Raw genomic sequence first — 11,158 nt, 5'->3', positions numbered from 1 at the left:
GTAGCAGTAAAATAATTTGCATTTATCCTTTTTTATTAAAACTCGTGTACAGAGCCTCGATTTGTACTGTGGTTTAATTAATTTTGGTTAAAACTGTGGTCTAGTTATCTCTACTAATCTTACTTATTTCCTATAATCAATGACAAAATAAGAGTTAAATAAAAAAACCTCATAGTTCCATAGTTTTTATTTAACCAGCTGTTAGTTAAAACAAATTATATTTCTCTAAAACAAATCGAAGATTACAAAGATTGCTTTAAAAAGTAATTTGAACATCCTAGTATTTTACTATGTAAATTTAATTAATCTGCCATCCTCTTACAGAAGAATTGAACGTATCAATGATTAGCATTACACATAGTATAAATAAGTCAACCCTAAGTATGTCTTTACATTTTTATCCAAATGCTGAATTTGTGACACAAAAGCTGAATTTTTACAGCTGTTATGTTAAGCAAATTAATTTATGTCAAAAGCTAGTTTAGAATCTTAGCGTCGGCTGCTAGACTTTTTAAAGATTAAAACTTAATTTCTAAAAAACTGGGACCCTAAACTAAAATTATGGCTTCGACATTCCCTAGTTCTCAAAATTATCTTTCTTTCAACACAAAAATCATGAAAATCCGTCGAGTGGTTGATTCAGAATCGTGAAATAAAAAAACACTGTTTCGTTTTAATATTATAGATAATACTGCATTGTCATCCATTTATGAGCTATGTTTCAAATTTCAAGTCTCTAGCTCATCGGGAAGTATACAAATTTGCAAGAAAGCGATTTAATAAAAACAAGCCCATGGGGCGTAGCCCAAAAGAAATTTGAAAATTAAATTATATAATATTGCATTGTCTTCCATTTGTGAGATATGTTTCAAGTTTCAAGTCTCTAGCTCGTCGGGAAGTTAGTATAAAATTGATTTCAAATTTTGGTACCGGACAAGAAAGTGAGCTAATAAAAACGTTTTAAAATAGCTGGGTCCAGCCAGGATAGAATTGATTTAATTTTCATCATTGTAACGCTTTGTTACTGCAATTTTGGCCTCCATTCTTCTTTGTTTACTGATTTTAAGGAAACTTTAACATTGTTTCTTGGTTCACATTTGCACTGCACTGTACATTTAGATATAACTTAAGTAAATCTTAGTATGGATACAGAATAGATTAGGCATTCAGTTAAATACACTAACTTAGCCCCGTATTCATCACAATTCCAATACAAAAGTGTACATGTCAAGATTTACAGTTTAATTTTAGATCTTGCACTACTTTTGAAGCAACAACTGTTACATTAGCCAAAGGCACCACTAGATATAATCCATCTTAAGCCTTCCCTTCCATTATTTATGACTGGTTAAATAGTTCGAGAATAGAAGATGTACGGCACGAGTTAATGCAGTGTTAAATCACTGTAATTCTCATTAATTATAGGAGCGGTATTTCTAGTACTTTGGGAGTTTGAGCTAAATGTTTGAGGCAACTATGTACAATCAACCTTCAAACTGTTTGATTTATTACTATAGTGGCTGAAATTGAAAGTAATAATTGCTCAATATTCATTAACAAAATGTATAATCTTCTCTATGTTTATTTGGTCCCCGTTGGATTATCATAGGAAATAGACAATGTTCCAAAGTCGACTTTATTGACAAAAGCTGACAAATGACTAATTATGTTCCATGAGGTCACTTGGTACGAGAAATTGGTAAACTATAATTGCTATCAATTACATTTTTTAAGAAACAGGGGTATTAAAAATAAAAAAGTGAAATCGATAAACATGTTATATCCGTGTGCGTTACTAGACCATAAAGTGACTCTTACCCCTTACAAGTTAATACCTCAATGAATTATTTGTAGGATAATAAAGAAAAAAAAATACATAACCAATGTATCCTCTTATCACTCTTAAGTTCTTACTGTGTATTAAACGGGTCCCAAATTAGGGTAAAACTTGCAACCATTGTGCCACACGTGAACACTAAGAAACTTTGTTTGTCTAAGAACTAGTGTCAACAAAAGTTACCGATAGGCGTCTACTACTGTTATCGAGCAGTCACCTCGTCTAGTTCAAAGAGGTGAGTTTACTTTATAGGTGTATTTTGAGCTTTGAACAGTACACATAAAATATTCTCTATCAGTGACGAATACTACGTTTACTTTTCCCTTTAATTATGGTTGGTCAACAAAGGATGTACGAGTATTTTAATAGTGTGCATTTATCTTATCAAATGTATTTGAAAATTATATAATTGGTGAACCAACTTCTCTTGTTGACTTATTGATCAATATGTGGAGCTCAGACAAATCATCGACTTTGCTTACTTTTTTGTCCTAGGACGCTAGGCACGAGCCCGGAATTGTTTTTCACATTACTTCAGGCTAGACCTAGGGGTTACGCCATTATCACTTAGATAAAATCCATTGGCGATTTGGCGGGATTTGAACCCAGGACCCCAGGAACCGGAGTCCTGCGCTCTAATCAGCTCGCTCCCCCCCCACCCACGACTTTGCATACTAAAGTAGTTATCCTATTAGTACGAATAAGCTATAGCCTAGCCATTTTTACTCTAACGGAGCATTGTTAATTGAGCTTGTCTTCGAGTACTCTACTATTAAAGCTGTTTTATAGGTTTTCATTTTTACTTTTACTTAGCAATTGCTCGAATTCGATCAACAGGTACCATTGTCTTATTTAAGTCCCCTTAATCTTAAAAAGTTGAGTTTCGAAGTGTCGTGTGTGTGATCCACACCACTAATCCCTGGTATTTTAATGCGCTTTTTATTATTTTTTTTAATTTCACAATTTTCACATACAATTGTGATTTTATAAATGGTTAAAAACTATCAGAAAAACGGGTTTTAGCAAAAACACCTTAACCGATTTTGATTCTAATATAGTATTTTAAGGTTCTAAAAAATTGTAAAACCCCAAATGATTTGAAATTGCGAAGGATCTAATGGGAGAAAGTATGTGTCAGTTTGCTGATACAGTTTCTCTATACTAAGATAGTTGATGTGAAAAGGCTGATCTTCCTACGAGTTAGAAAAAAAGTTGCCACAGTTTATAATGAGTTGTCTTTCATTGCGGGACGTTTAACAAGTTTATGTAGAAATACCCCTATATGGGAAATTTGTTAAAAGAAATTACATTTTCAGCACCACTCTAGTTGGTAAAGTGCACACACTCAGTACCTTTTTATTCTAAGACTATAGTTCGGCCGCTTAGAAAGCGACCTCCTCCAGCATTGTTTTAGCATTAGCGCGCAGGTCGTTTTCTAAGCGGCCGAACTATAGTATAATTCACTATATGGGAATCAGAATTATACTTCTTTACGGTTTTACTATGAGAACTGTCTTGCAATTGTATTGTGTTAAAAGTGTATTTAATTATGAGTATTTTAATATGGTATATTTTTAATTCAGATTGATATATCGAACATTTATATTCAAAGTTTTGAGTTGTTTATATTCCTCTACAGGAATGGAACAAGACAGTTAATTTAAGCCTGATGAATAACATTCAACATTCTTGTCAGTTAATCTGCTTTGGCAGTCACCCTGTTATAGCACAACGTATTTTGTTAATTGAATTCACAATACCTACTAACGCATGGAAAATAAAGGGACTATAACAATTAAAAATTGCTTATGTATATTTCATATTTTTTTTACCTTTTAGTATTATAACCATTCTTCTAACCTAAATACTCCCGCCGCAGCAAACCTACAGACTAAGCGAATTTCCATTTGAGAATTCCATTCAAATTGAGAAATTTCGTGTTTTCAAGGTCAAAGATGAGAAAAACAATTTTTTACCCCATAAAACCTCCCGTAAAACCCCTTTCCCATGGTCCGATCATGCTGGTTCGCAAACTCATTCAAGGTTATACTTCATTACACCTTTATACTAAGTTTAATCAAAATTGGACAAAAATTACTTAAGATATCGCGTTCACGGACGTATACACACACACACACACCCACACACACTTCATTATGTCAATGAACTTTTATCTTATCAAGAATATGCTCTGGAAATTGTATCAAGTAGAACGTCAAACGTGTGTTCATGAAAGACACTACGTACTTGACTTTATATAATAAAAAAAATATTAATCTTTAGTCATTGCTTTCCCCAACAATCATTACTATTCAAGTAAATAAAATCCTCAATTATCTCTGTTACAGCAAAACATGAGGTGTCTCTTAGTTTTATTCCTCCTTGGACTGTCTCAGGCAATCAAACAATGTATGAAGGTCGACACTATTGATGAAAGCCCAACGTTTGTGAGTATACCCTATATAAAACTAGTTATTTTAACAATAGTTCTTAGGCTTGATTGAAAAAAGGTAGATCATAATATCATATAATTATTACAATTTTATAGAAATAGTCTCTAAAATGTTCAGAGCTATAACTATAACATAAAAAAAAAAACATTAAAAGATCTCGTGCCAAAGCCAATCATTACTTTATAAATAGGTGTTATATTTATTGTAAAAGGGAATTTTAGTATATAAAATACTATTCATAAAGGGTAAGATAAGATAGTTATTTGGCTTAAAGCATTGTTAATTCGACTGTTAATACCTACATTGATGTAAATTTATTATTTTTCAGTCATAAAATAACCAATAAAATAGCTTTTTACTGTTATAAAACTTTTTAACTGTACATGGTGACTCACTTCAGTAATACTTTCGTGAGGAAGACAAATTATTTACTATCCAAAACAATTTCTGATACACTTGACTCAAAGTTTAAGGGTTTTCTGACTACAAATAACAACTTAAAATATTTCAGATGAATAAAAATTTGAATTGATGTTATATTTGTTTTTAGCTTCAGCTCAAATTTTGTAATTTTGGTTCAGTTAATTTTTTTACATTTAGCCTTGTCCCGCCCTAAAACCACGTCACAAATAAATACCATTCTGTTTGTTTACATATTATTTAGATTTTATTTTGGCTTACTAGATATTTGTTATACTTCTCATTTAAATACATTAAAAATTATATCATAGTGTGCTCCTAAAAAAGCTCATCTTGCTCTTCTAGTTCAACTGCCATCAACCCATTTTTCTGAATCTGTTGCCCAAAACTTCCGAGAACGTCCTTATAGACAACATCTGTATAACGTACTTTCCACTTCCAGACGAGCCAAATGCTAATACACTTTATGTGTCGAGGGTATTGTAAGTATACACACCATTGTAATGTCTCTTATAGGGTTGTGTTAATTGTAAATTGTGTGGAGTAAAAGACATAAGACCAGAATATTTTTTTGTAGAAGTGCTACCATAAATCACGAAAATTATTTATAAATTATGTTCTAACATTCACAAATTCTCAAATTAAAATCAATATTGTCGTAGCCACCAAACTGTGGTGGTGGCTAATTCCTTTCATAAAACATTGTTTGGCTTACATAATTTATTGGAAACTGTTGGTAGAATGGTAAAATGTTCAACCTGTTAAAGTCTGTAATATATCTTAGCATTTTGTACACCACTGGATGTATACCCATGAGAATCTTAGACCATATTTTTTTAAATATCTGAACTGGTGGTTTGTGTGGTGTGGAAGATTTTAGTTTTAAGTGTCATCAGTTATCAGTTACATAAACTCACCCCGTGAAATAAATTAAACGAGAGGTCGTCCAGTGGTCGAAACTCGACCAAAAATATGTAATGTAAACTTACTCACTTCTCTATTTTCACCCCACACTGTAAATAAAACATGTGATTGGAGTTTCATCCATTTGTTTTGATTTTCTGTTTATATTTCGTTGTTATTTCGTCACCAGCATGGCAACGCATAAGATCCATGTTAATTTTTTCAAATTTTTAAACTAATTTTTTGTGCTTATCTTTGAGCCTATTTAAATTTATAAAGGGATTCTGCACACCTACAGGAAAATAGCTGTCTAACGGTATGCGTAGATTTACCCCACGATGCACACGAGCTGAGAAAAAAGGTTTTAAAGAAACATGCTTGCCTATTAATATATAGATTATAACATCCACAACCAAGCATAAGTTGAAGGTAAATTAAGTATACTAGTTAACAAGCTATGTGTTTCCTTCTGATTAATTTTATTTTTTCCATTTCAAGCTGTGACGGTTCCAATGACGTTACCACATATGTACAGGGACCGGTTTCGAAAGGGGTGAACCGGAAAGCAAGTAAGACTTCAATTAAATGACGTTACTTTTAATTTTATATGTAATTTTGAGCTTAGTCATGAAAATAGGAAAATGGCTACAAACAGAAATTAACGATATTACAATTATTAACCATACACATAGTAACAATAATAATAATAGTAATTACCAGCTCGTGTTATAACTAAAGTGTGTTGTATTGAAGTAAAAGTATTAAAGACATTAACATACATTTTTGAAAAAGGTTGTGGAACTTAATTGAAGACTTAACTTACATTTTCCTATTGAATGTTCTCTATTATTTTCTAGATCCATTCCAGATAGTGCAAGATCACATTGTTGCATATGCAGGCTGTGACACAAATGTTGTATATCGTTGCTCAGCGTTTGGAGGTGAGGCTTTTAGACTTCTACTGAATATTTAAACAAATTAATAGTTGGTAGGTAAACAATAACTTTTTATGAGTCTAATTATTACCATGTACTCGCATTCATATTACACGGAGTCAATAAATCCACTAAAAACCTTGACAAACAAAACTTTAAAGTGACCACACAGTTTTTGATAATTTCTAGAGACTCATTGTTCTAACTAGTCAATAAATAAAAAGGTTAAAAGATTAAATATTTTTTGCCATAGTGTTTGGGAATGAGGGATAAGAAATTTTGGTAAATTTAAAGTTTTTGTTTTCATTATACCAAAAATTCAAAAAAGCATAACGATACAATGCAAAAGGGTCATTTTTAGAGGTAATATACATCAAAGTTAAACGAGAGTTTAGTTAAAAACTACATAGACCTTGCTAAAAGAGTTATAAAAGGTAAATTTAGCACTAATTTGGATGAAGAAAATACTGAAGAAAATTGTGGTCTTTTTAATCATATGAAGAAAAGTGTATATATTTCATTAATCATAATATGAAGAAAAGTGTATATATTTCATACCACCGTGTTTCTAAAACCTGCAAATGATCAAGTGAACATATATTTGAATAGCTGAAATTGTAATGGCCTTGCCTGATGGAAGATCGTAGGCGTGATTTTGGTAAGTGATAGCTTTTTGATGGTCTTTCTGGATCTAGCTCTTAAGCATTTGACTTTTAAAAAGGTCCTGGCTAAATGTGGTATTAGCTAGTAACAAAGCCAAAAAAAAGATACGCTATTCAACACATCTGTCATATTTAGGTTAAAATATTTCTTAGCTAAGTTTACATCCTTTAATTATATTGTCCTTCCATCAGAGACCAACATATTTCTATTCTTGTTCACATATCTTTCCTACGACTGTAATTTCAATCTTGCATTATTTCCAGAGCCGTTTGATCCATATGTGTTCGGTGCCTCCTCTAACTGCGCCCCCCTCGGTCTCTCATGCCTGAGGAAGATCGAGGAGATTATCAAGGACAAGAACCTACCTGACCAGGACTTCTACGTTTTGCCCATGAAGCTACCAAACCGTTGTGTCACACAACAGCTGTGTTCACTGCCGCCAAACCCTTTCTACAACAAGCTCGGGCCTTATGGCGGAGCGTATCTCGCTTAGAAGTGTTTTGAAGGAAAATTTAATTTAGCCTGTTTATATTCCAAGAGATGGATTTGTGCAACAAACCTCCACCAGTACTGTCCCGTGGTCAAGAACATGATCAATTCCAAGTCAAAGTCCGACAGTCTACTTTGGGTACTTATGTGTTATATCGTACTACACGGATAAATTGACTTCCAAAAAATGATTTTAATTAGTTTAGATAACAAATATTTCTAACCTAACCTAACTACTATTAGGTTAGGTTATAATTATTAGGTGTGGTCGGCCTAATACGTAAGTACCCAAAGTAGACGGTCGAACTTTTACCATCGGGAGTCGATCGAGTTCTTGATCAGAAGACAGTACTGGTGGAGGTTTGAATGCGTATCACAAATCCATCTCTGAGGAAAAAAGACAGTTTAACTTCAAAATAAACTGTAATTTAACTGAATTGGACTGCAGTTTGCTTCAAAATAGGTTGCTGTTGAAAAAGAAATGTCAGTTAGTACCTTCGTTAATTCAATGGTGTGGCCGTTTCTCGAATAACAAGATTCGAATGCCTATGAATAAATTAAGTTGGTACATTTTGCTATTCAATGAATCTATCAAAGATTGCGTAGGTCAATTCGGTTTTGTATTTTTACTTTATCCCCCTATACCATAGTATATGGAGATAAACGGTATCAGCATTCTGACACATACTTTCTCCCATAAGATTGTCAACAACCTTTATCATATTGTGTAAGCGGGGAGAGTAAATATACGGAATTGGGATTAGTATAATCTTGTTAAGAATTTAAAGGACTACATACAAAATGTTTATCAAAATCGTTTTGGGCCAGTTTTGTGAAAATCCGATTTTTCCGTTATTTTATGGGGGTTTTTATGGGAAAATAACATAATTTACATTAACTTTTGAACCGTAATTTTTACAAAAATGGGATTTGTACCATTTTGTTTAGAATATAAAGGACAATAACATACCAAATTTTTATCAAAATTGTTCGGGCCGTTTTTTGGGAAAATCCTATTTTTCCGTTATTTTATGGGGTTTTATGGGAAAATTCCCATAAAAAATTATTTTTTTTTAATGAAAAAACTATCAAAACTTTAAGGACCATAACATACTATGTTAAATTAAAACAGGATTTTTTTTCAAAAATCCTATTTTTTGTTATTTTACGGGGTTTTTATGGGAAAATAACATAATTTACCATAACTTTTGAACCGTAATTTTTAGAGAAATGGAGTTTGTACTATTTTGTTCAAAATTTAAAGGGCTACAACATACTAAATTTTTATCAAAATCGTTCGGGCCATTTTTGAGAAAATCCAATTTTCCCTGTTTTTTATGGGTTTTTATGGGAAAATCCCCATTAAAAATCAAAATTTCAAAAAAATGAAAAAAACGCCTGGAGATACCATGGATTAGAACCTATATACCAAATTTCATCGAAATCGGACCACAGGTGTAGTCCCTAGCTCTGTACACATCCAGACACACAGACACACACACACATACGGGGTTTTACCGAATACTCGCAAACACCTAATTGTGGCATCTTTCAACCTGCGGCCACCAGTGGATGAAGGAAGGCGGTAGAAACATGTCTGCATCGATATTTTTAATGAACACTCCATTTTAACATCTAACATTCCAGTTTTTAAATTGTGGCACCATGCCACAAATCGGTATATATCAACAGTGTGTGGACAGGATGCCACTAATGCGTTGTAGTGCTTGAGCGGTGTGTGCGCCCCCCCTACTTCTTGCGTGCGCTGTTGCCAGTTCTCCGTTCTAGTTCCTTCATTCCGTTCTGTATTCATGTGGCTATGCCCTAGCCGCTGTAGCTCATTTCTCGCGCTCATGACGTCGTATTTTATTAGTGTAAGGATTTTATATGAAGTTTTTTTCAAAGCTCCAATAATTTTTACAATTATTGGATTTAAAGTCAATGGACCAAATGAAATGTCGTGAGGATTACATAAAACTACATGCTATTTTGTTGATATTTTATCGTCACATTGTATGTATGGTTTACGAACTGAGATACTTGGAATAAAGGCCTTAATGTGCTGGGTACATTATCAGTTTCATGGGAATATACAAGAAATCTATTCTATCTATATATTAATTACGTAAGCCGATTCTTTGCGTCAAAATTGTGGGCGACTGGGAAGTCGTAGAACGACGTGAGAGGGCTCAAATTAAAGGTCTTTATCCCGTGACGGCGGGAAAATAGTGAAATTCCCAAAATCTTAACACAAAATTAGATATAACGTACAATGTTCTCCATAAGAATAGCATTAGAAGGCATTTACTGCTGATTTTTGTTTACATCAATCCAGCTGATCGTGATTTTATCATTAGCAAGTAAGCTTACATTTGGATTACTCATTTGCCAGTCAATTATGCAATGTAATGTATACTATATAAAACCAACTATATAAAGGGATAACGATACCTTTAATAATCAAGACTTTTTAGTTATGTCAAAGTTGAAATAAATTGTTTTCAAGATTTAAGAAACGATTCAAGATTAAAAGAAGATCTTCTTTGTTTTTATTTCAAAACATATGTAAAAGATTTATTCCATTTTTTTTTAATTTACTAACATTTATATTTGAGATTTATTGGAGTGTTTAATCAATATTTTTTATGAAGTGGAATAACCTCAACGGTTACTCTTAGAAAACAATTTGGGGATAGAGATGAAGTAGGTTCGTACAGGTATTTAAACGAACCAAAAATATTTATGTCGTGATTAGTTTCGATAACTGGGTAATGGAACCCTAACTAGCCGCAAAATAGTTAGTAATTAGACGTTGACTAGGCCCTTTTTTGGTAGAATATGTAAACCAATCGCACCTTTAGGAGGATTAACACCACATATACTTACACTAGGCTAATAGTGGTTTTTAATGTTGATCACAAACAAATTTAGGTCCAAGTTCTGTCAATGGGATGCCTTTACTTAAGAATAATTTTGTTAAACCTTTACAAAATGAGCATACTGTAGACTTAGAAATAATAACTGGGTAGAGTATCTCAACACACAATTTTTTGCCTTTTCTTATTTGACGAAGACAATTTCCAATACTGTATTTCAATCGGGGAAGCCTTGTTATCAGCATTAACCAAAAAACCAAAGCTACCTTAATAAACCAATATTTATTCATAAACATGTTTGCTGCCTTTAGCAGTTAAACCTCTGGAATCATTCAAATTCTTTATTGAACATAACGTTATCAACAAAAGCAAACAAAGACAAACAACAAACTGTTTTGTTTTTTTGCACAAAAGATATGTTGTTGTGGGATATCTAGGCCTATCCTGACATATAGATAATTTGATTCTGAGTTTGTTTAAATATTCCAACAATAATTCCTTTTCCGTTTAAGCTTTTTAGGGACTATGTCCCTTCAAGCCACTAGTTTACATTAAAATACGCAATAAGTATGACTCCGTTTT

General features: G+C 32.7%; 1 protein-coding gene across 1 annotated transcript; it reads left to right on the top strand.

Annotated features, from left to right (window-relative positions):
* The first annotated feature begins 4,199 nt into the window (after window positions 1-4,199).
* Window positions 4,200-7,856, top strand: LOC128984406 (uncharacterized). Its single transcript, XM_054403724.1, has 5 exons — window positions 4,200-4,284; window positions 5,056-5,192; window positions 6,112-6,182; window positions 6,471-6,554; window positions 7,475-7,856. Exons 1-5 carry the CDS (start codon window positions 4,249-4,251, stop codon window positions 7,702-7,704), a joined length of 558 nt encoding a protein of 185 aa, XP_054259699.1. The 5' UTR covers window positions 4,200-4,248; the 3' UTR covers window positions 7,705-7,856.
* Window positions 7,857-11,158: the final 3,302 nt, after the last annotated feature.

This window comes from Macrosteles quadrilineatus, unplaced genomic scaffold (assembly GCF_028750875.1).
Source record: "Macrosteles quadrilineatus isolate MER2022 unplaced genomic scaffold, UCM_ALF_1.0 Scaffold_2__2_contigs__length_208266976, whole genome shotgun sequence".
NCBI lineage: Eukaryota > Metazoa > Arthropoda > Insecta > Hemiptera > Cicadellidae > Macrosteles > Macrosteles quadrilineatus.
Note: the sequence above shows the minus strand (reverse complement) of the source record. Positions and strands in the feature narration are given on the sequence as shown.